General features: G+C 36.2%; 1 protein-coding gene and 1 pseudogene across 6 annotated transcripts in view; both read right to left on the reverse strand.

Annotated features, from left to right (window-relative positions):
• Slc38a9 (solute carrier family 38 member 9) overlaps window positions 1-26,609 on the reverse strand; it is an 82,660-nt gene that overhangs the window by 8,631 nt on the left and 47,420 nt on the right. For all 6 annotated transcript variants that reach the window (XM_010626881.2, XM_010626882.3, XM_010626884.3 and 3 more), the window contains 5 exons: window positions 23,930-23,989; window positions 20,751-20,945; window positions 18,444-18,551; window positions 6,864-6,970; window positions 1,725-1,838 (listed from right to left, as the gene is read on the reverse strand). In XM_010626881.2, coding sequence (XP_010625183.1) covers window positions 1,725-1,838; window positions 6,864-6,970; window positions 18,444-18,551; window positions 20,751-20,945; window positions 23,930-23,989 — 584 coding nt within the window. The remainder of the gene's footprint in view (window positions 1-1,724; window positions 1,839-6,863; window positions 6,971-18,443; window positions 18,552-20,750; window positions 20,946-23,929; window positions 23,990-26,609) is intronic.
• On the reverse strand, window positions 8,565-10,009 carry LOC104864101 (annotated as a pseudogene).

The following is a 26,609-nucleotide window of genomic DNA, read 5'->3' on the forward strand; positions in this document are numbered from 1 at the left end:
CTCCTAAGTAGCTGGGATTACAAGCATGTACCATTATGCCTGGTTGTGCCATGATTCTTTAAATGCAATATGGCTTTTCTTGGTGCTAGCCTAAAGGGGATATTGTCCCATGAAAGGGTGTTGCTTTCTCTTAATCCATTTTTCCCTGTGTGTGTTCCATCCTTTTCCTCCTGTTTCAGCTTTTGTGAATGCCACTTGCAGGACCTGTATCATTATGTCTACTCTCCTGTGACTGAGGGTGGCTCTTGGCCCTTTCATTATCTGTAACTAAATATTTTGGTCTCTTTTTGATGGATGTTCTTCTTGTGCTGTATCTTTCCGTTTCTCTTCCTATCACTTCATTTCTCTTTTGCCCTCTTTCCTGCTCTGCCTGTTTCAACTGTCCCTTGTGCAGAAATGAAATGTGGCCCTAAGAAAAATAGCTTTTATTTCAGAACAGGGCTTCATTTTCTCTGTTAGGTCTTCTGATATGGATGAATGGATGGAGATCTCCAACTTCTCTTTCAGTTCTAGAGCTCAATATGAAGATATCTATATGTGAATCTTGATTGTTTTTCTTGTAAGAAGCATTTTCCTGGTGCATTTCCTGATTCCTAAGGGAAGGCAGTAAGGAACTGTAATCACTTGTCACTCTCTGGAAAAACCAGAGTGAGAGATGACCAGGATGTCTAGTTCACAGCCCTCATTCTCCCGGTGGCGGAACGGCCAGCCATCAGCCACTCTCCCACACCTCATGCAGGGTGAGATGTAGGCAGTCTCTGGACTGGGCTCCGGGCCTCAGCCGCAAGACCTTTTCCTAAATTTTTGATTAATTAGATAACAAATATTTTACTTACTGCAACTTTTTTTTTTTTTGGTAAAATATTTTCTTTGCAGTATTGGGGTTTGAGCCTGGAGCCTTCACACTAAACTTTAAAATTCTTTTTGAGATAGGATCTTGTTAAGTTTTGAAGTTGACCAGACTGGGCTCGAACTTGGGATCCCCACCCCTGGCCCCAGCCTCCCAGAGTGCTAAGCTTATAAACATGTGATACCACACCCAGCAAGATTTTTCTTTTACATTCATTCTCCCCTCCCCATTCTTGTCTATCTCTTTCTCTCATTCTTGTTTTGAGACAGGTTCTCCATCTGCAGTACAAGCTGGATTGCTATGATGCCCAGACTGACCCTAAACTCTAGATCCATCTGCCTCAGACTCCCAGGTGCTGAGATTACCACATTGTGCCACCATGCTTGGCTGTCTAACTCTTTTTAAAAGCCAAATACTGTCTTCGTTTTGCTGCCTGCTACTCAGTATCTAAGTGGGAATCAGATCTATCATTAGAGATGAACAATTTATCCAGGGCATTTTCAGATCTAGACTATGGAAAATAAGTGGATTTGCTGTGGATATTTTATAAATTCACGAGACTCTCTGGTAATTGTTCTCTACACAAAGATAAATATACACATGCAACACGCAACACTAGTCATTTATTTGCATACACAAGGTGCCCAGTATTCAGAGTACATCTAAAATTCAAATGATGTATATATTATAAGATTTAATAGAAAAGGAAACAATCTCAGAAAGGATGGAGGAGGTGCCAAAATTCATGCACTTCAAATAATGGTAGAGATGTATTCAAACCCTGGCCTGTCTGTTATTAAATCTTGCTACTGTATTATCCTGCCTACTATGCATACATACAGTTATAAACAAGAGAGGGTACACAGTGCCTTACCTGCTCAATGCAATCTTTGGATAATGGAGGTGAAGGAAATGAAGCAAAAACCAAGACTCCAATATAGAGGTAAGTTAATGTCACCAGCATATAAGCAATGCACAGGTCTCTCACCTATAAATACAAAATATAGTTCCTACAATATGAAGAAAATTGCATCAACTCTATTTAAATACAGTAAACAAGATTGAAAATTACAAAATTTATCTTTTTTTACCCCCTTGTATCCTTTCTAGCCAATCTGTTCACAAAAAGTAACTAAAACAAAATCCACATACTTTACAATTAGCATGCTAATTTTTTTTTAAACTAGTCTGGAGTATGTAGACTAAGCTAACTGTTGGCAGATTTAGGAAGCTAATATAAACTGTGGTTTAACATGGCTAAAATTCTGACAATTCCAAAAGGTAATTTATCAAATTATTAAATATTTAACTACAATAATAAGGCTAGGGGACAATAAGAAAGCAAGTATATACCACCTTCAGTAGGACCTACAGATTTAAAAAAAATTTTCTTTAGTAAATTAAATCATCAAAGTACACATAGGCCACAAGTGATTAGAACATATAAAAACATATTTAATAAAGGAGAACTAGTTAAAGAGCACTAAACAAGTGTTAAGAACAAGCTTAATAAACCTAAACAGTAAACAAGGAAATCAAAAGGCAGCTGTTCAAATAGCTGTACAATGTTATTACTGGAATCAGTAAACAAACAGAACATTAAATAAAGTGGGTTGCTTCTTCCCACTGCTGTTCCATCCTCCCACACTCCAAGATACTTAATGCAGCCAGCTGTCGGATCTAAGCAGAACAGATTCCACAGCTTGCAGACTGTCTCCATCACCATTACAGTTACAGCCAGACAATTTAGCACAACTAAATTGTGGCAATAAGCCTATTCATTCTTCACTTTATTTTTTGGTACCGGGGGTTGAACTTGGGTCCTTGTGTCATTCTTCACTTTAAACACAGATTACTTTGAGAGCTAAGAAAATAGATTAAAATTTATATACAATTTTTTTTTTTTTTTTAGTTTGATAAGAGAGTGAGAATGTTTGGACATTTGGATTAAGAAACATTTCTGATTTTCTGGATAATTTTTCTCCCTAAATGGGCTAAAGCGGTAGTCAAGGTTTATAAACTTGAAATGCTATAAATTCAGTTAAAAAGCAATTAACAACAACAGCAAAGCAAGTAACAAAATGAGAAACCTTTATCAGGACCAAATTGACAATCAGCCTGAAACAAACCAGAGATCCCATATACTAAATTGGAGGGACAGACCCATGGAGTTGAAGGCTTACGTGGACCGTTCTTCTGCAAGAGCTTACTGTTCAGGGTTGAGGAAGGGAAGATGATCAAACCTCCAGAGGGAGGTCTTAACATTCATCCTCTCTGATTCAAGCTCTAGGGCCTTGGTATGCTAGACTTCAGTTATCCATAGACTGACCTTAAATTCTTGTGTGAGAGAACAGAAATGAGCCAGACAACACCTAGTTCCCATCAATGAGTAGTAATCTTCCATTATGATGTTTGAAAGTCATTCTACCCTCAACCTAGCCACTTAAGAACAGAAGTGGCTTGTTAAAAAAAAGAAAAACTTAGGGGGCAAACAGTTGTGCCAAACAGAGCTGTACACTATAAAAGAAGAGGACAGCCACCATTCCATGGGCAGACTTTTAATTTATATATCACCTGGTCATGACATTATTTTGGTCTGACTTCCTGCAAAAAAGTGTACTTTAGAATATACTTTGAGGTAAATCTAATGAAGATGCAAAGATGCAAAGGCTAAGGTACAAGGGCTTCCCAATAAGACAGTTTCCCCTTCTGCTTCCTTCTTTTTATGGTTCTGTATACATATCATATATATCAACTACTACACTGTATGTAACTATCATTAATTTGTGTTATAAAAACAATCCATGTTAACACTACAAATAGTATCAAGTGGGCATAAAAAGTCTCTAAAAAATAGCCAAGTTTGCAGTTCTTATATAATTTTTTGGAGTCAGGGTCTCACTATGTAGTTCAGACTGGTCTTGAACTCAATGTGATTTTCCTGCCTCAGTCTCCTAAGTGCTGGGATTACAGGTATGTATCACTATGTTCAGCTATTGGTATTTTAACTTGACCCAAACCACTTTACTATGAGATTCTGAAGATAGGGATTTTGGTCATCTTTATATACCCCAATACCCAGGATAACACCTGGCACACAGAAGGAACTCAGTAAGTGTGATAAATATAATAAACACATTGGCTTAATTTATTAATTGCTTGGTGTCATGCTAAGCATATTATACATGATATTTTATTTAATCCTTGTAACAACCTTATAATGTAGATATAGTCAATTTCTTCACTTCATAGATGAGCAATCTAAGGATAAGAAAGTTACAAAACTTGCTTGTGGTTACAATATGAGTAGCTCGTGAAGCCAATATTTCAATCAAGGTCTTTATGGTTCCAAATTGCATGCCTTAAGATACAGAGATGGACAGCTTGCCAGTCTGCAGTATACTTATGTCACAGTTCATAAACAATAATAATAAAAAATGAAAGAGGCAATAACCTCTGAATAAGAGTATGTAACAGAACACATAAAAAGCTACACAAGAAATACAGTACTAAAATGAGAAAAGCTCTATTTCACAGTACTCTATTATATATTCAGTAGAACTGGGTTAGGAGATGCCTATCAGTTTTCATCTGAAAATACTCTAATAAACAGAAATGATGATCTTATATCCCATAGTAAAGGGTAGAAAAAGCTATCATTTAGAAGATGAGGCTCAAAGTAAAAATATATATTTAAAAGGAGACTCATATTACCATGAACTGGTAATATGTCAAGAAACCTCTATCAATAAGGTAATGTACCCTACTTCATGAATAAACAATGGCTGGCAGGGTTGATGGCAGGTTCTGATTCAAACACAGTGAAGAAGTAGCAAGAGGTTAATCCACATTTCCATGTAGTTATAGGCACTATTATGATGACAATGAAGGAAGTGGATGATCTTCAGTCCTCTTCTCCAAGTTATACAAATAAAAAAGTATGTTTATTGAAAAAATGCACAAATATTGAGTTAAACTTAAAAAATCAGGAAAATCTGATCAGTACACTTGTTTAGGGGTCTTATTTTTTTCTTCACAGATGTCTTTAGATCCAAGTCCAACAGAGTTATACAGAAGTGGAGGCTTTTTTATTCCTTCCTTTTCTTTTCCACTTTCATAACTTTGTTTTCTGAGTTTGGAATGACTAACTCAACATTAACATTGTGAATTCAGAGTCCTTGGTAAGCCTCACATTTTCTGACTTCAATCTCCCCAAATACTGTTATCATAGTATTAACAGGATTTCCATATGTCAAAGAGGTGAAACCTACTGAAAGGTACAACCATTAGATAATTTAAATGACAAAACTTTTCTCAAAATATAGTATCCATTTAGCTTGTCTTATGATAATATAAGCCAACATCAACATAATCAAAAGGACAAAACATATATACTTATATATAAAGTATTTAGAATGTTGATGACACATAGTACTTCATAAATGTTCGTTTTCTCATTAGTAATTACTAATAATTTAAGAAGTTGACATGAGGCACCGCTGGTTTTTTGAATGCTAGACCATCACTTCATATCCTAATTTTAATTAAGACAGCAATATCATCCATTTAAACATTTGTCTCAGAGCTTTTGCTTTAAAACATTTTCCGTAAGTGACAAAGTTGAACCACCACACTTCTTTATTTGCACTTTGCTTCATTTGCTAACATTTTCTCCTTTGTGCTTTCAATGTTGTGAAGTATTTCTGAGAATTTTTTTTTGGTACCGGGGATCAAACTCGGGATCTTGCTTGAGGCAGGCGGCAGCACCAATGAGCTGAATCCCCCACCCTCTGAGAATTCTTTTAATGAGCAGTTTTCTGACAGAGGGATGTCTTCCTTCTTGTCATCACAACCCTTTCAAGGTTCATGAAGAGAGGTTCACTTTCCCTGAATTCCTCTTGCTGCATCTCTAATCTCTTCAATGGCAGTATTGGCAACATTTCCACAATCAGACATTTCTTTTATTAACTTCTCTTATGTTCTATTTAAATTTCATTTTCAACTTTATTACTCTGTTTCATAGTAGTATTTTCACCTTTGTTTGACAATTACTTCTTTTAATTATCAATGTTTATAAAATAGCATGTGAGCTTATTGCTGGCACCAAGAGGTAGCACAACTACTTACTGTGCAGGCTGTATGTAAAGCGAACAACAAGCACAATGTCCAATCACTAACAGACTTTGAAAGAAGTGACATGACTGGTCACTAATCATAATATGTACCTCTTGGGTACATGTTGATTTGTGAAATGAAAAGTTAGCAGCTACTACTTTATGCAAGTACTCAGAGCTCAAATCCCATGGTAACTGAAATTAGCATCATGTTGATGGGCTACAGATATAATTTAAACCTTAGCAACTGAAATTTGTAAATGTAGGAACCATACAACATAAGACCTGCCTGCAACTTAATTATTTTGAGGCAGTTTTCTTGTAAGATAAACTAAACACAAGCATGAAAAAATATGTATGAGTGGTTCAGATTGAAACATGAAATGACACAGGCCTGTAATCCCAGAATTCTGGGATTTACCTATCTACCTATTTATTGAGATATTGGGGTTTAAACCCAGGGTCTTGCGCTGTTACATCCTGAGACTTTTTTTCATTTTTTAAAATTTTGAGACAGAATCTCCCTAAATTGCTAAATTGCTCTGGCTGGGCTTGAACTTGTGATCCTTATGCTTTAATCAACCAGAGTGTTGGATAACAGGCATGCATGTATTTCCACCCCAGCCCATTTGCTTATTTATTGTCTAAGGTTGCTTTCATGCCACAGCTATAGAGACAGATACTTGCAACAAGACCATATAGCCCATAAAGTCCAAATATTTAAAGTGTGAACATTCACAGAAAAAGTTTGCTGACTACTATTCCATGGTTCAAACTTAAAAATTAAGATCCTGCAACAAAGTGCATAACTCTCCTTCAAATATAAATTCCCTCAAATACTGACTTAGAAAGTCTATCCTCAGAAGATACAGAAGTCAATTTTTCAGATAATTACTCACGTTGTTTTCTTGATTCTTATTGTTTTTCAGGAGTGTAATAATACAATTATGAATAAAGAAAGCAAGGGTAAGAACTCCAGCCAGCTGTGGAAACTGAAATCTTATCTCTAGGAGAAAAAAAGACAAAAACCAAAAATTTAAAATTAACAAGCAGAAAATGAATATTAGTAGCCATAAAAAATTAGTTTTCTTAGGGGCTGGGGATTTAGCTCAGTGGTGCTGCTGCCTGCCTCACAAGCGCAAGGTGCCAAAACAAAACAAAACAAAAAAGTCTTTACTTTGTCCAGGAGATAAAAATATTAAAATCCTTTTATTTAATTCCTCAAGGTCAGCGTTATACTTGCACAAATCACTTAATAGGGAAAGAAAAAGAATCAAGAAATTGCTATCTTGTATAGGTTCTTTACATCAGTAATCCACACCCCCCCCTTTTTGGTACTGAGATTGAGCTCAGGATTTTGTGTTTGCAAGGCAGGTGAGGTACTACTGGGCTAAATCCCCGGCCAGTAATTCCCTTTTGATGTGACACAAACAGTATGTGGCAGAGAAGGATTCAATTTTAGGGTCTGATTTTATTGACTGATTGATTGAGACAGGGTCTTAGAATGCAGTTCGTGGCCTTGAACTTACAGTGATCCCTTCCAGCTCAACCTCTTGAGTGCTGGGATCATATGCATGTGCCATCACACCTAGCTTGGGGTCTGATTTTAAAGTCCTACATTTTTTCTAAAACCCGAATTGCCAGAAAAGTCTCTCCAGAAAAGGAACTGTGGATGGGAGAATTGATCATTCTTCAATGACAAATCTGAAAAGCATTGCTTAAAAATATTAGAAATAAATATCTACTTAAAGGGATTGGGTAAGCTAAGAAGCAGATGCATAGTGGCATATAGTATTTAAAAGTTATGCTTTTGAAGAAGATTTTTATGCTATGACTAATGTTCAACTCAGCATATATAGGGTGGTTTTACTTCTATTTAAAAATATGATTATACAGGCTGGGGATTTAGCTAAGTGGTTCTGCCACCTGCCTCACAATGCAAGGACCCAAGTTCAACCCCTGGTACAAAAAAAAAAAAAAGATTATATATGGAGAAAAAAGAGACTGGAAGAATTTCCACAAAAACACAAGTAATAGCTATCCCTGGTTGATGAGATTTGTTTAAAATTAACCACTTACCTGTATTTAAAATTTTTCTACAATAAAATTTTCATTTTTTTTACACAGAAAATAGTTTTACTTGTAATATCAAATACTAAGAAATGAAGACATACTAAGGTTAACAGAGATGATGTCATGACACACTTAGGTCTGGAAAGCTATGGAGGGTTAATCCCTGCCCCATCCCACCTGCCCTTCCTTGCTTATGTACCACAGCAGCTCTGGTACATGCCTGACTGACTAAAGTGTCCAGACAACAGAACTTTGGTTACCTCCCATTAGTCCTCAGTGTCTTTTTTTTTTTTTCTTTCCTCTGGGCTAGAAATTGTGTGCTAGTGCATGGCTCTTCCTCAGGAAGAGGTTCTTTCTAATGAGTTTCTTTTTATCTTTTTTTTTTCTATCACTAGCACATTTTCCTTTTCTTCCTCTTTAATTTTAATGGTTTCTTTTTTGTTTTGTTTTCAGTCATTTCATCCTCTATCTACTTGTTCTATTTTGCTTTTTTTTTTTTTTTTTTTTTTTTTTTTTGTACTGGGGATCAAACATGGGTCCTTGTGCTTGCGAGGCAGCCAGCAGCACCACTGAGCTAAATTCCTGGCCCTATTCTGCATTTTTTAAGAACAGGTTGGAAGCATTGAGTCACCAGAGGGATCATATGCCTTCACTTTTGTTTTCATATTTTTCTGCTTTTGCTAATTCCTTTCCTGTTCTACTTTTTTTTGTTTTTTTTTTTTGTAAATCCCTGTATCTTCCAAGCTTCTCAATCTGGTCTCTACTTTGGCTCTATTCTCAATTCCCATTTCTGAACTGGAATCCTTCCTGAAAGCATCATGATGAATAGCCAAAATGGTTTTGGCTGCCAGAATTTGAAAAATCTTTCCTTTGTATTTGGGATTTGTCTGGCCTACAAGGGAAACATGATAAAGAAGATCATATTTAGGAGTGTGCCGCCTAGACTTGAGGGTTCTGAAAAGTGCTTCTTTTGCTCTAAGAATCTCAACTATAGAATCTACATGCCTGGCCATATTCAAAAGAGAATCTGCATGAGCAGTCAGCTGTGCTCCAACTCACTTGCCAACCATGACTGTAACATTGGGTGCAAGTGCCATCATTCGATTTTGGAGATACTCATACATCTGGGTTCTATATTCAATCACTTGGGTGCAAAGATGTAGAATATTGTAACTATCTTCTTCAGAAAGCTCTGTGCCCATAGTTATCTGTGCAGCTGCTTTTACTTCAGCTTCAACTTCCTCTGACAACAATTCAGAAAGCATGGCAGAGGCATAGTTCTTCCTATCTCCAACTTTCTGTAAACACTTGCAGTATGTCAAATTATATGAAATAATTTTTTCTAATTCTGGGAAATGCCAGTCATACCACTCTCTACAATCATCTAACAAGGCAATTGCCTGAACAATCACTGTATCCACTTTATCAGTGCTAAATTTCAGTCTGTATGGAGAGAGGCTGTGGGCCAATCCAAGACACATGGCTGCCATTTCATGTGGTTTTACCCTAGGGATCCATACATTCATCTGTGATCAGATTCCCCTCAGAAGCTCATTAATAGGACATGGATACAGCTGACATTCAGCTTTTCCTTTATGACTCCTCCTAGTTTAGCATCAGCTACAGATAGAAGTTCATGGGCTTCTTTTACTATTTTCTTCAGAACTTTCTTCAGCTGCTTATTGATTTTGCCCTCCATTAGAACTGTGAATGCTGCGAATGCTTTGCTGTATCCTGAAATTTCTAAAAATTTCTTTACTACTGTATTTGCTTTCTTTGGAGTTTCAAATTCTTTCAACAGAGTATCAAATTCTTGAAGTTTCTTCTCATTTAGAATCATAGAGTTGGCGGTAGCCAATGGACATTTCAAATAGCACCAACATGGAGAGGCTGACTCAGGGGCGGTGTAGCCTGCCATGAGCTCATACACCAATACACAATGGGCACTTCTGCAGCCACAAAAGGGCCACTAAGATCACAGCTAACCGAGTACAAATACACATACTTTCCTGCAAAGAATCAGATCAAACTGCCTACATGTTCTGACCCTAAATGCATGCAGAATGCAAGTCTGTGCTTGACCTTCTCCAAGGATTCTTAAAGTAACATTTAAAAAGCATTGCCAATTTCTGTTTTGAGGTCTGCTACTAAATAAGTAAGAAACTCATTTTCTGTAGAGTAACACTATGATTTACTTGAAAATACTGCTGGGTCTATGCAAAACAGGTGGCGAAGCAGACAATAACCCATCTTAGGGGACATTAGAGTGAAAAGTAGATACATAGAAAAAGTCCACTGACTCTGTTATATTATTTTAGAAAAGGACATAAGAACAATTAAGAATCAAGACAACTGATTCAGGAGGTAAGACCAAGATAATTAGATATCTTTTTTATGAGTGTTTTCATTTGCCTGTTTTCTCCTGAATTTTTACCTATGCAAACAACTCAAAATGTGTTTCTCTTAGGCAAATCCTCTCCTTTTCTAGCTACATTCTTTTAATTTTTTTAAATCTCAGAAATAAAATAAAAGTTGGAGGTAACTCCCATGTATGTATTTTGTTTTTGTGGTACTGGGGATTGAACTAAGGGAGTTCTAGCTATATCTCCAACAATTTATTTTTTAATTTAAAAAAATTTGAGACAGAGTTTCACTATATAATTCAGGCTGGCCTTGAACTCATTATGTAGCCAGCCTAGGCTGGCCTTGAACTTGCTGTGACCTTCTTGCCTCATCCTCTCAGGTGCTGGGATTACAGGTTTGCCATCACACCTGATTGACTTCAGTTTTTTTTTTTTTTCCTTTGGTATTGGGGATTGAACTCAGGACCTTGTAGTTGTGAGGCAGCTAAGGTGCCACTGAGCTAAATCGCAGGCCCTGACTTCAAATTTTTTATCCTCCCTCCTCAGTCCCTGGAGGAGCTGTACCACTCTACCCAGCATACTTCTACCTTATTTGTTTAAACCACTTGACAAATTGAGATCACTTCTGACCAAAAGGCAGCATTAAACTTATATAGTTATTTTTGAAAGGATGACTAAACTACTTGCAGATGAATATGCTGATATTCTTGAAGAAAAACTGAAAAATTCTTTAGCAAGTATTCAGAGTAGTTAAATTAAAAAAAATACATTGAAAAAGATCAACATCTTTCCTATATATATGAATTGGTTAGAAAGTAAAGACAAAGGATCTTATTCACACTAGCAAAACAGACATAAACTTTGACCTACAAAAAAACCTAATATTAAGCTCCCAATTTGACTTCACTGTGATAGCCATGGCTCTTTCAGGTGAGCACCTGATGCAAGGAGTACAGTTAGCCTACATCCTCCAGCTGCAGCCTTCAAGGTCTGCCACCCTGTTCATGCAGGGCTCATGCTCCCACCGGGCAGTTCGTCAATGACTCAAGGGTGGCAGGGTCACTGCGTCGAACCCTGGACTCCTCTTCAGAAATCTTGGCACCAGAGATTTATACTGGGTCGACTAAGACTTTTTAAATCTCTTTCTACCCAATTTACTCCCCTTTCTTCTCTCCTTCCACAGACTAAGCCACAGTGGGTTGTAATGTAGGCACCTACTCTGTTCCCAATCCCTTTATTTTTGTTAAATTTCTTGCACTTCACACTCCATTTTTATGTCTTCTATTTGGAGAACCTGAACTAACACAACATTGGAAGTAGTCTGGGAAGAAAACAGTGAGAAGGGACTTGGATACAGGATCACTTATTAGCAAATTTTTATCATTTGTGTTGTGCTTATGCGATATCCCAAGGTCCTGATAGTTTTTGTTTTGTTTTGATTTTGGTGTTGCCTATCCTACTCCTGGCCTCACACATATGACTAGCACATGTTCTACCACTGAGTTGACCCCCATCCCCAAGTGCTTTCACTATCATTATTTTGCTAGATGTCCTCTTGATTCAGAAAGTGTATAAATGAGACTATAGCACTTCTGACCTCATTTCCCCCTTTTAGTAGTATTTGAGTTCCATTTTAAATTCTATTTTCAGGCAGAGAATTACAGTACTATTATTCCTCTGCCCTACTGATTTCCTAAAGACAAAGAAGCTCATCTCTTAATTCAGGCAACCCCAAGTAAGGAGAAAGGTTAAGTCTCATACTTGGCTTTCACTTATTTTTAGCTTAAAAAAAAAAGGCCTTATGATCTAGCCTTTCCCTTTCTAATTCTTATTTCCTATTACTCCCCTGACAAACATTCTTTTACTGTAGCCATTCAAGTTTTTGTAATTTTCTAAATGAGTCATGTTATCTCAGGCCTTAACAGTTGCTTAAACACGTTTTCTTGACCTGGCATATCCTTGCCCCAAATTTTCTAATTAGCAAACTTCTTTTGGCTTTTAAACTATTTCCTTTTGAGATCTCCTCTTTGCCTCCTAATTCTTACTTATATGTAATTTCTCCATACTGCTATCTCTTGTGTATGTCTTTGTATTATGATTGTTAATTCACAAATTGACCTTACCATTCTCAACCTCTGCTGCTTTCTGAAAACTCAGGAACCGAGTAGATTAGAACTGGGTGTATCTCAGTAGTCCAACTCAATATCAAAGTCAAGAATTTATTAATACAAATATTAGACAACTACAAATATTTGCATATAAGATTTGGTAGTGACAAGAGCTCTTAAGAAAAAAACAAGGCACAAAGAGGAATGGTGAGCAGGTAGTCAGGGAAGAGCCTTTTTAAAAAATTTTTGGTACGGGGTATTGAACTCGGTTCCTTGTGCTTGCGAGACAGGCAGCGGAACAAGTGAGCCAAATCCTTGGCTTTCTCTTTTTTTTTTTTTTTTTTTTTTGGAACCAGGGCTCGAACTCAGGCCCTTGTGCTTGCAAGTCAGGTGGTGGAACCACTGAGCCAAACCCCTAGCCATGATCTCTTTAATGATAACGTATAAGTAACTGGGGAAACATAAGGGCTTTTTATACAGAAGGGACAGTAAATGCAAACTATGTTTGGCATTTCTGTGAAAGAATAAATAAGCCAAGATGGATAGAATATGGCTGAAGTAGACAAAATGAAAGGAAATGTAATAGGGAATTAAATTAGTTTACCAGGAGTCAGTTCATATTGGGACTATGGACTGTGATAAATATTGCTGTCATTCTGAATGAGATGAGAGACCATTAGTGACTTTGCAGGTTGTTTTTTTTTTTTTTAAATATCACTGTATCTGCTATGTATAAAGTAGATATGGTAGAAGAGACAGAATGGAGACAGCAAGATTAATTAGAAGGTACTATAGTAATCCAGGTGGGAGATTAGTAGATTGCCATAATTCTTTTGGGTGGAAATTAAAAAGTACTCAGATTTTCTCTTTTATAGATGTGTGTGTTACAGTGGAGATTGAATCCTTGTATATGCTACACAAATGCTCTACCACTGGGTTACACCCTTAACCCTTCTATGGCTAGTATCTAGATGCCCCCCCAAAAACTTCATAAGGCCATAGGTAGTTTCAAAGATGGCTGGATTAGGGTGTGTGATTGTAGATTAAGGGTGAATGCTGGGATTAAGGAAGGCCCACCCTAGGTATGAGTGGCATTACCCAAAAGGCTAGTACCTGGAAGGTAAAAAAGGGAAAGGGAGGCTTGCTGCTTTCTGCCTGCTCTGCCATGAACTTCTCTTCTGCGATGCCCCTCTGCCATGCCACCTTGCTCTGGAACCAGTAGACTATAGATTGAAACCCCTCTAAAATGTGAGCTGAAATAAACTTTTCCTCCTTTAACTTTGAATGTTGGGTATTTAGTCTCTGCAGTGAGAAAAGTAATCAAGATGGATTTTGGTGCCAGAGAAGGGGGGATGTTTCTGTGATACTCCCTGGCCATGTTGCTCAAAGGCCTTTGGACTCTTGGCTGGAAGAGTCTGGAAATGTCTAGAGATGCAGGCTGAAGAAGCAGCCCTGGAATGCTGTAATGTGAACTTGATGGGAGATTCTGGTCAGAGCTCAGAAGAAAAGAATGCTGATAGAAATGCTTCTGGTAAAGACCAGACTCAGGATATTTCAGTAAGGAACAAGGACTGCTTTGGCTGTTGAACTCCAGGCCATGTGTATATGCTTTGGCAGAAAATTTATTTACATTTTGGTCTTGTCCAGAGACTTTGCCTGAAACCGAGGTTAAGGACAATGCACCAATTAATCATGAAGAAGAAATGTGAAAGCAGTCTAATGAGGCTGTGGCATGGCTACCATTGGGGGATTTTAATCAGATCTATGTTGAGAAACAAGAGCAAAAAGCCCAGCAGAGTGATTTAATACATTTTGTGTTTGTCCAGGAAGGAAGCTCTAGTAAAGTTGCAGACTGCAAAGATGGAGTAGAGGAGAGCTGAGAAGGAATAGGACAATAGAAAAGAAGGCCTGAGGACTTTACAAGTACTCCACCGTTTCTAGCCGCAAAGTTAAAAAAGTCAAAGATTTTGCTTTGAGAAGAGAGGCCTAGAGTACCATGTTCCAGGATGGTGGCAGCCCAGGGAAGTTGTTCTTCAGGATTTGGTTCATAATGCTTAGCAATCCAGGCACTCAACCTTAAGAGTCAAAAGAGAAGGAAGCCTGGACTGCTGCTCCAGCTGGCGGCAGACCTTGGCATCATCCATGTGGTGCTGGTTTTAGGCCTATACAGAATGCAAGAGTTGTGGGGTCAGAAAGGCTTTCCCCCAGATTTCAGAAGAAAGCTTGGGAAGACAGGCAGTGTGCCCCTGAGAGAGCAGTGTGTGAAACTGTGAATGTGAAACCAAAGGTTCAGTGGAGACCCCAGAAGTTTGGAGAAGCCAGAAATGTGGATCATCTGAGGAAAGCTACAAGGAGGGAGCAAAGCCAGCCTGAGAGAGAAGCCTTCAGAGCTGTAACATGCGCAATGTTGTAGGGACAAAGCACCCAAGCCCTTTGGAGTTCACATTTTGCTACAGCCTCCCTCAGATGCTGGACACGAAACTATGGGATTTAGTATTTGCCCTGATGGAGTTTGGACTTGCTTTGCTCCCATTCTGTTCTATCCCCCTTTTTGTAATGGTAATGTTTATCTTGTGCCATTGTATGTTGGAAGTATTTACCTTTCTTTTCTTTCAAACAAGGGCTCACAGAAAAGTGTTTGGCTTAAATCTGAGAGTAGACTTTAGACTTGGACTTTTCAGCAATGCTGTAAAGTATCTCTTAAGAGATGGACTTTTGCATAAAGGGATATGTATGAATTTTGGGGGAGCTGGGGGGGGATATTATGGCTTATATCTAAATCTCCCCCCAAAGCCTCGTGTGGTCAATAGAGGAGAGTTTCAAAGGTGACTAGATTCGGGTGTGTGAATACAAATTAAAGGTGTGATCTAGGATTAAGATGGTGGATAATGGAAGTGTCACTCTGGGTGTAGATGGCACCGATCAACAGGTTAACAGTCTGGATGGGATATAAAGGCACAAGAAGGCTGCTGCTTGCTGCCTTCTGCCTGCACTGCCATGCCAGAGCTGTTTCTCCTCTGAAATGCCCCTCTGCCATGCCAACCTATCTTGGAGTCAGCTGACTATGGATTGAAACCACCTGTGAACTCAAATAAATCTTTCTTCCTTTAATCAATTTTGGGTGTCAGGTATTTTATCTCAGCAACAAAAGAAAGTAACTAAGACAACCCTTAAATTTTTTAAAAAGTAAAATAGTTATACTTTGTAAATGCATTGAATATGGGGGATTGAGAAAGACCAGTCAAGGATGATTCTGAAATTTTTGGCCTGATCAAGTAGAAAACTGAATCTACTACTTATAAGACAAAGAAGTCTGGAAGAACTGATTAAGCAGATTGGTAGACAGAAGTAGACACTGAAGAAAACCAGTATTTAGTTCTTGTCAATTTAAGTTTGAAGTATCTAAAAACATCCAATTGGAGACGCAGAAGGGACAAGGGATGCAGGAGTATGGATTTTAGTGGAAAAGCTGGGCAAGAGATACAAAATTGGAATTAGTCACTATACAGAAAATATATAGAACCAGGTTGGGCTGGGGATTTAGCTCAGTGGTGTCAGCACTCAGTGGTGTGTGTGTGTGTGTGTGTGTGTGTGTGTGTGTGTGTGTGTGTGTGTGGTGTGTGTGTGTGTGTGTGTGTGTGTGTGTGTGTGTGTGTGTGTATGGGAAGCCAGGTGATTATATAAGATTGTTTAAGGAATAAGAGAGAAGAGAAAAGAGGTTTGAGTTCTAGACCCTGGACAACTATATCATGTAGAGGTCAGAAATCTGAGGAGCAGCCAGTTACAAAGAAGAATCAAGAGAAAGTAAGGTTTTAAGGTCAAGTAAAGAAAGTGTTTTAAAGTGAACAGCGTGACCCAATGCTGCCCCATGCTGCTGACAAGCTGAGTAAGAGTAGTGAGAATTGGTCACTGTATTGGCAAGATAAGAAATCACTGCTTTTAGGGCATGACTGGGGCAAAAGCCTCTTAGAAGAGAATTCAATGCCAAATAGAAAGAGAAGTTAGAGATAGTGAGCATATGCAACATTTCTAAAAAGTTTCCTTAAAAGGAGGCAATAGTTGGAGGAGAGTATGAGGCCACATGAATTTAGCTATTTATGTTGGGCAACAGCTATATACTGGTAGGAACAGGTCAGTAGGGGAAAACTGTGACGATACATGACCCAGGAGAAAGACATGATTACTGTGAAAATAAAATCCTTGGTAGGCAAGAAAAGGCAGGTTGGTATAAGTAGGGTTTTTCACATCATTCCCCTAATTACCTGAGAAAAAGCTTGATGACATGATCTGCAGCATTGAAAGGTAAACTTTTAGGGCTAGGGATGTAGCTCATTGCTACAGCACTTGCCTACTACATATGAAGCCATGACTTTAATCACCATACCAAGAAAAAAAAAGTTTTAGAAACAAACATAAGCAAACAAGTACATAAGCAAAGATTCAATAAGAATTTATGTGAAATCTCATGAGGACAGTAAGATACATCCCCTTTAGATTTCTGTGTTTGTGTGTGTGTGTTTTAAGACAGGGTTTTGCTATTAGTCCAGGCTGGCCTTGAATTCTCTATGTAGCCCAGGCTGGCCTTGAACATGTGGCAGTCCTCCTGCCTCAGGTTGTCCAGTGCTGGGATTACAGGCATGCACCAGCATGCCTAGCAAGATTTCTGATTCTGATTTATGACATATTTTCATTTTTGAGAAATTCTTTAATCACAATACAGTAATTAATTTCAAGGCAATAAATATTAACATGAGCATCTTTTAATTCTCCAGATTTTCTGTTTATATCATTTAAAAATTAAGGTACGTGAAATTAATGACCTAATGTCTATTAAAATATTTCTTTTGTTTTATAAATAACCATTTTTTTCCCTTATGTCTACTTTTCATGTCCTATCATTATCACTAAAACTTTTTATAAATCACAATGACCTAATTTTAGAAAATAATATCTTACACTATTTTTATCAGTGAATGGAAAAACTAGCTTAAAGTTACAATTTTCATTTATGTCCAATATTAAACATAATCTTGGAGAAAAGAGTGCTTTTCAAGCCTCAATACTTCCTTCATTCCGAATCTACACTGACTTTTGAGTCTTTGTGGGCTCTGAACAGAGATGAAAAAATCAAAGCTAAAATAATCAAATGGTCTAAAAATCATGAAAATGTAAACAACTTCTAATGACTACCATCTCCACACACCTGGAAAACTCAGGAATGTTGTAACAAAAGAAACAAATTGGGTGGTGAACAACCTTACACATAGTAGATACTGTAAAAAGACTTTGAAATCTAGACTAAATTGAGGGTTTATGAACGGAAAGAAACCAATCTTTCTAAACCAACAACACAATTGTGTACTATTTTCCATTGCTAGTTTTCAAGATACTTGTGTCATTTCCATTATCTAACCTGGCTCTTCATTTAGCATTATTTATTTTTTCCTTTAAGATGCTTTTAACATGTCCAGAATATTCTAAACTGGGGTGAAACCAAATAAACTTCTAAATTATAATCACAAGGAGAAAAAAAGGAAAGAGAAGGCCAAACACTTAATAATCAGTATTATTAGCCCCCAAAACAGCAATATTAAAAAAATCCATATGGAGAACAATGATTTTAATGTGCAATATTACATCATACATCACTGGCTATAGGGGTGTTTCTTAGTCTAGACAATGTATTTTTATTTTTCAATTGCATAATAATTTAAATGAACTTTAGCTACCAAGTTGAAATGGCAAACAGCTTTGGTTACTCCTAACCGCAAGAAAACTAAAGAAATCCTAACATAGTCCTGGGTTTAGCTTAACAAGATTAATCAAATGTTCAGCATTTAAAAAAAAAAAACATCATTTGTTTTAGAATAGCATAATGATTAACTTAATGATCATATTGTAATTTATTAATTATTTATTTGCTCAAACAGCTCACCTGGTACGAAAAATTCTGTTGGCACAAACCAGTGAAATTCCAAATGAAATCCCAAGCGAATAGCCTTCAAAGTGACAAGAAAAATCAAATAGAGAACAGATACTGTGCCTGGAAGAAAAAAATTCAGAAACCATTATCTTTTGTTTTGTTTTGTTTTGTTTTTTGGTACCAGGGATCAAAGTTGGGACCTTGCTCTTGCGAGGCAGGCAGCAGAACCACTGAGCTAAATCCCCAGCAAGAAACAATTATCTTTTACTATCAGACTATTTCAAAAATTAAGTTTTATCTCCTTATTCTCAACAAGTGTAGCAAATTATTACTTTCATTTATTAACATCATTAAAACTCAGCTCGGAATTGAGGAATAGAAACAAGTTATGTGAGTTAAAAGAAAACAAAACAAAACCCAAAAACCTAGGTAGAGTATGCCTAAAAAGAACTGGGTGAAAACAGCTTTGTATTGCTGAATGTAAAAACTGTTTAATTCACTTATGCACTGAGGATGGTGGAAGATACAAGTATGGATAAAGAAAGAGTGTTACTTTTATACAGTGGAGTACTACTCTGCCTTAAAGACAAACATGAGTTGTTTGTAGGAAAATGGATGTACTTTCAGACTGTCATGTTAAGTGAAATAAATCAGACACACAAGCTTAAATATTGCATTGTTTCTTTTTATATGAGAGACCTAAAATATAAATAAAGAGCAAAATAAAAAATAGATAATAAGAAGTGGAGAGATAGATCTTTCTCAAATGGGAAGAGGATCAAGAAATGGAAGAAGGCAGCTGAGAGATGTAGCTCAGTAGTGCCATGCCTGCCTGGTGCTGAGTTCGATTCCTGGTACCCAGAGGGGGAAAAAAAAAAGAAATGGAAGAAGAGGAAGGGCAGGGAAGGGAAGGGATGAAAAAAGAATTGAGATATACATGTACCAACTCTCAACAAGGAATGTAATTAAGTACTTAAAACATGTACAAAAGAGTACACTATAAAATTGTAGAGTTACACAGAACATGAAACCAACTTCTATTCTTTTTATTGAGTATTAAAGATCAGAAAGCTGAAAAAGTCTGTCACATAGTTAATGTGAAATCATAAGAGAAGAAAAGTAGAGAATGTGAATCATAAACATTTAAGAAAAGTTCTAAGCTACATAATTCATAAATAATCTGATCTAGTACCTATATGAGGTTCTGATTGGGGAGTACTACTTCACTGCTGGAAAGATTTCAGATTGCATTCCCAGGTATTACAGACAGGTAAAATGGGCATGCAGCATGTTTTAGCAATATAGAAGTTAGAGAATGATTCCTTTTGACCACACAAGTCCAGTCATTACAGAGCATAGTTAGGAAACCTAGAAATATCCTTTGATGCTAGTTCCTGTACAGAAGTTTAAAAAATAGAGAAAATAATACAGAAACGGGCAAAAGCAGAATATGCTTAAGGAGTTGTATTATAACCAATCTGGCTGGAAATCTGGTGATGGTTTTGCCCAACTGAGCAAATCCTTCTATAAGTTTATATGCTTTTACTTGTTCCACTGGAAAGTCGGCAAGCAAATCAGGAAACCACAAATGAGCTGTATAAGCTCTACTGTGGGTTTAGAGATTAGCTGATTCAGAAAGGATGCAAACGAGATGAAAGCTGATACAACCACAACGCTTCATTTTCTGATTGTTTATGGCAGCTTCCAGTGAGGCAAAAGGCATAAAGAAGTATTTTTACTTCCTTTATCTTCTGAGAAACCATTTACATTTCATTTTTCCATTTTCTGGTTCCGCGATGTGATAGACAATCTGATTGATTGTTTAAAACAATAGAGGCTGCCTACTAAGAGGTCAGATTTATAGAAGGGAGGTAAACTCCTGCAGTCTATTTGGATCTATCAATCTTCCTAGCTCTTCTCCTAAAATTTTGGTCTGTTTTCTCTAGTTGTATTCTAAGAAGAAAGAAGGATGGGTTGTTCTGTAAGGTGAGAATGGGAACTCATGTCACAAAAAGCCAAAAAAGGGGCTGGGAATTTAGCTCAGTGGTACTGCCGTTTGCCTCGCAAGTGCAAGGTCCTGGGTTCGATTTCTGGTACCAAAAAGAAAGCAGCCAAAAAAGGACATAAAATAGAAACAGTCATCTGTATTTTTCTTTGTGCCAACTTGCAGGTTAACAAAAACATAGTACTATACAGATTAACAAAAAATACAGATGAGCAGGCCGGAAAGGTAACTCTCTCCCAGTTAGACCACAGTATTGCAGAATCCAACATGTATTCCACTACACAGATATTCCCCAACTCAGCATCATATCTTACCTAGGATATTAAATTTTGAAAAAAACGAAGGTGACTTGAAATTGAGCAGTGGTAGGAGGAGCCCTATTAGGTAAAAGGGTACTGTTTTGGATCTATTCCACCACTTTTCAAACTGCTGAACTTCTGTGTCATTGGCGTAGAAAATCATGGAGTCATTGTCAGGATGGCCTCCACTCCCAGCACTTGGACAAATTACTGCAATAGTAAAGCACAATGTTAGAGACCACAAAAGGCAGAAAATCAATTTCCTACAAAGTGATGCTTGACTTTTACCACAAATAAGTTTCTCTTTTCTGAAAAAAATAGAGAGCTATACTTAGGTACATTAGGAATCTTTGACCTAAAAATGAGTGTTTAAAGGTGAGAAAATCTTAGAAAGTTTTGATGTATATCTTTAACCTCTGATGGAGGTACAAATAAAACTATTCCACCAAATATCACTTCATTCCATTGCTGGAGAGAAAATATTGATTAGATTGATGGTATTTGGTTTTATTTACACATCAATATAAGAAATATGATTAAAGGTAATGGTTACTTGTACTAGTAGCTCAAAAGCCAAAAGGTAGGCTTCTTTCAATAACAAACAAATCTAATCACTGAAGAAAATGAAGTTGAAAATAATCCTGGAAATTTATCATATTTCACAGAAGACTGAGAGCCTAGATAATATTTAGAGAACTGGGAAATCAGTAGAATGTATTTTTCTTAACACTAATCTGTACCAATTTCATCTGTTATCAGAGTACAAATTATTCTTACTAATTTCACAAGAGTTTGCCATTCTATATTGTTTCATAATAGAGCACTGGCTAGTAACACCTTTTTGTAAAGAACTCTATTCATTTATCTATTTTATTATATTTCTGTGGCCCTTGAGATGGAACCCAGAGTTTCACACATGCTAGGCAAGCATTCTACCACTGAGTTATCCTCCCAGACCCTAAAATAAGCAATCATCATACTCATCACTCGTCAAAGACGAAGAATATTTTTTGTTAGCTCTATTCTGAATTTTATTCTCTGTCCATTATTTGGCATGTCACAAAACCAAGCTTTAATTTTCTTTCTTATTCTTTATTAGTATTTGAACCTGACTTTTTCATGCTTCAGGAAAAAATGTGCTTCTGCTAACTATAGTGGTTAAGAGCATAGGCTAGGGAAATAAAATGACAAAATAATTGAATACTAATTCTGCGAATTAACAATCAGATGTTCTTGGCCAGTTAACTTCTCCATGTCTTGGTTTCTTCATCTACAAAGAGAATTAGCAGCATCATACGGTTGCTACAAAACATTTAGAACAATGCCTTGTACCAAGTAATTATGTGATAAATGTTAGTTGTAATTTTTGCACCAAGATGGATTGTTTCATAATGTATTTACCACACTGTTCAAAATAAACATTAAAAGACAATCCATGAAATGCTAATATCAACCTAAGATATCACTATGCAAAATAAACTGACTTTGCTGATGTTTTCCAAACCATCAGTGTAGTTGTGATATTTATGACCTTAATGATGAACCAACTCCCTTTGGATAAGAAATTCATAAGATATTAATAAACTAGTTCCATCAAGTGATGTCAGAATAGCTACACAGCAAAATCATTTGACAATGTTATTTGGTCTTTTGAAAGTCTGAGGTAAGGGACAGGCTATAAGAGATTTTAATACAAAAGTATGCATGTTATTCTAACGTGTGGTATTTAGTGTCTTACTTTGCCCTTAATCAAACCTGGTTAATCTGTCACTTGTTAGCACTAGAACATGAGTAGGTAGACAAACTACAGACACACATACCTTTAGCTGGTTCTTTACTCACTCTAATTATTTCTCTCAAATGACATGTTAATCAGGCTTAATTAAGAGGCAAAGTAAGACACTCAATACCACACATCAGAATATATGCTTCATGAGAGGAGGAACTGTTCATTGTTATATTCCCAGTGCCTACCATAGTTTCTGACAAACAATAGGTTTTGTAAATACATATGTTAAATTAATTGTTCTCTTAGTGATCATGCTCCTCTATAAAAATGACATCAGTTTACCCCTGAAACTTGAACACATAAAAACTTTAGGTGTTAATAAGGTTACATTAGTGTTTACATTCATTTCCCTATGACCTGCAAACTGAATTAAATCAAATGGCCACAAGAGTTTATTTCACTTTTATTATTTTTTGTGGTGCCAGGGGCTCCTGCATATTAAGTAGGAGCTCTACCACTGCACTATTTATAGCCCAGCTCCAAGGTTTTTTTTTTTTCAGTACCTGGGGTTGAACTGAGGACCTTGCGCTTTTGAGGCAGATGTGGTACCACTGAGCTAAATTCTCAGCCCTACTCAGGTTGATTTACTTATTTTTTTGGTACTGGTGATTGAACTCAGGACCTTACACTTGTGAGGCAGGCAGAAGAACCACTGAGGCAAATCCTCCCGGCAACAATGGTTTATTTTTAATACGTCAATTAAAGGAAACTTTGCTAAGAAATTAGATCATCTTTAAGTAACAATTTAAATTTACTTTTCCATGTTTACTAGCCTGTGTTCATTATCATGAAAGCAATTATTTTGTCACAAACTTGTGTAGTCTAAATATCAGTAACTAAAACTACATACCTAAAATGAATTAATGAACCAAGAAGTATGCTTCTAGAAATCTAATAGAATAATAAGAAATACAGTTTCTTTAAAACTTTGATTTTTCATTTGCAAATATGGATATTCTGGATACAACTGTGAGTTGTAATAATAAAAGCTGAGTATCTCTCATCCAAAATGCTTGTGATCAGAAGTGTTTCAGATTTGGGATTTTTTTTTTTTTTAATTTTTACTGACTGCACACTGACTGGTTTAGTTTTATGGTGCTGGAGACTGAATTTAGGGCTTTATATAGATGAGGCAAGTACTTTACCACTGTGCTACATTCACAGTCCCTAGTTGGTTCTGGAACACTTTGAATTTTGGATTTTCAGGGTTACACACCTATATGAACTAAATGTTGCCCAGATCACATTGACACAATCTTCTTGGGAGTTTTTTTATACATATAGATTAGTAACAATTTGGTAGCAGTTCAATTAACACATAATAATTTTGTACTAATAGGTTCTTCTTTAAATCTTCAGAACAAGGTGGGGAACAAAGAAACAAAATAAATTACAAAGTACTTACCAGGGTTGCTATTATTGGTTCTCAGTATAGTGTCTGTGTCATTAATATGGTGACTAAAATCTAAAAATTAAAAACAAAAATATAGTTTAATAATGAATGAAAGAGGCAAAATCCTATCAGCCTCTATTATCATTTATAAAAACTTTAAAAGTATCTATTGTATACATTAAAACTATATTGAATGAATATACTGAATGAATATTTCCTCATTGTTGATACCTTCAATAGTTTTCTTCCTTTATAGGAATAATAGTCACTGGCTTGACAGTCCCACAGGAGAAAATTTTTATTTGAATGAAACATTTTAAGAAGTTACCCACAAGGCAACTTAATGATAGTTAAAAGCTCCAGAATGAAGATAATGGACACAATTCTTTTTCTTATACTCACACTAATTTACATAATTATAGTTACATCTCATTTAAAATTCTGAAGTATGTAAAAAGGAGAAATCAACACTCATACACAGCCAAACTTACTTAGAAAATCACTTAAAGCTCCAAGGGTTTATAGTAATTATTATGTTCAAAGACTAAAGGAAGCAGCAAAGAAAAAAGCATATGCCGATACCTGAACACTCATATCATCTATCTTGAATTTGAGAAAGGGTAAAGAATGTGCTTTTTTTGCTAGCCTTCAGGGGTTTACTTTATTCTGTATGTTAATCTTTTATAACCTCAGCATTAACAAAAGTATTTGTTATTGTAAAACTTACATAAGAGATGTTGTTAAGTTTTAAGGTGATAAAATTTAAACAGGTGCCTAACTAATCTCCACTGTACTATACACTTCTGAAGACAGAATAAGGCAGCAGTATAGTGTTGTAGGTTTTTACAATATCTTAAAGAGTCATAGTGATTTACAATTGGAAGTTATGAAACTTTATGACATTTCTTGGGGCCAAATACTTAAGACTAGTAAAATCCTGATAGCAAATCTGATTTGAATTGGGTCCCTTCCAAAATGTATGTCCATCAGGAACCTTAGAATACTACCCACTTGGAAACAGGGACTTTATAGATATAACCAAATCAATATAAGGTGATACTGGATTACAGTGGGCTCTACTGTAAAAAACTTGTAGCCTTATAGGAAGAGAAAATCTGGACACACATATAGAGAGGAAAGACGGAGAAACTGGAGTGATACAACTATTTGTCAAGGAATACCAGCAACCACAAGGGCTAGGAAAAGCAAAAGATTCCTCCTTAAAGCTTTCAGAGGGAGCAGGGCCTATTATGATATTGAACTTCCTGTCTCCACAATTATGAAAGAATGAACGTCTGTTGTTTTAAGTCAGCAATTTATGGTAATTTGCTATAGCAGCCCTAGAGATCTCATGCACCAAGGCTCAAGAATATAACAATAGGACAATAATTCTTATGAAAAGATGCAAAAGTTCTAAACAAAATATTATCTTCTATCCAAAAAGCAAATCCAATCTAGAAGGAATTAAAAAAATACAACATGACTAACAAGCTAATTTAAGTTTACCCTAGAATACATAGAATAGTTTAAATTTTATAAGTGTATTAGTTTAATTCAGTATATTAGTAATTTAAGTATAAAAACTGATTATAGCAAAAGATGTAGATTAAGTACTAGATAAAATTCAACACACATTAATAAAAATACTCAAGGGGCCAGGGATTTAGCTCAGTTTTTCTGCCACCTGCCTTGCAAGTGCAAGGTCCTGAGTTCCATCCCTGGTACAAAAGAAAAAAGATACTTAAGAAAACAATATGCAGGAATTTCTAAATTACTAAAGGCTACACCCAAATACTCTATAGAAATACATATCTTTTAATGGTAAACATTACAAAAACTTTCTCAGAAACAATACAAGAATGTCTACCTCTTATAAGGTGTGCAGCACTGCTTCTATGCAGCTTTACACTTTTTAAAATATATACAAATCTATACATATCTGTATGTTTGTGCATATTTATATAAGTGTATATGTATACAAATAGGAATGTATGTATATACATAGAAGCCATTTAAAAATAACTAGACAGGAACAAGTTTCTTTATTCATGAATGATGTAACTAAATAAAAAAATCCAAAGTGTATTTATAAAATTATTAAAATCAACAAGAGTTCAGCAAGTTTGCTAAATTCAGAACATTTAGAAATTAAATTTCTTAGCTGGGTGTGGTGGTGTATGACTGTAACATGAGAACTTTAGGAGACTCAGGTAGGAGAATAGCAAGTATGAGCCCAGCCTGGGCAACAGGAGTGACTTATCAAGACCTCATTTCAAAATTTTAAAAAATGTTTTTTTCTCCTTTTTGGAGGGTACTAGGGATAGGACTCAGGACCTTGCACTTGCCAGGCAGGCACAGCACCACTGAGCTACATCCCTGGTCCCAGAATATTAAAAAAAAAATTTTTTTTTTTGGTACCAGGGAATCAAACTTAGGATCTTGTGCTTGCCAGGCAGGTGTGGCACCACTGAGCTACATTCCCATACCTCAAAATTGAAAAATTTTTAAAAAGGGTAAGCGTTGCAGCTCAGTGTGAAGGCCCTAGGATTAATCACCAGTACTGTGAAAAACAAAATAAAAACAAGAAAAAATTAGGCTTTTTTGTAATACCCACAAATAATTTGCATCTATAATTAAAAATATCTTTTTCTGATAAGAAACAAATCTTGTTTCTTTTAAAACATTTATATAT

Source organism: Fukomys damarensis, unplaced genomic scaffold (genome assembly GCF_012274545.1).
Source record: "Fukomys damarensis isolate Sample0158 unplaced genomic scaffold, DMR_v1.0_HiC HiC_scaffold_1, whole genome shotgun sequence".
In the NCBI taxonomy this organism is placed as follows: domain Eukaryota; kingdom Metazoa; phylum Chordata; class Mammalia; order Rodentia; family Bathyergidae; genus Fukomys; species Fukomys damarensis.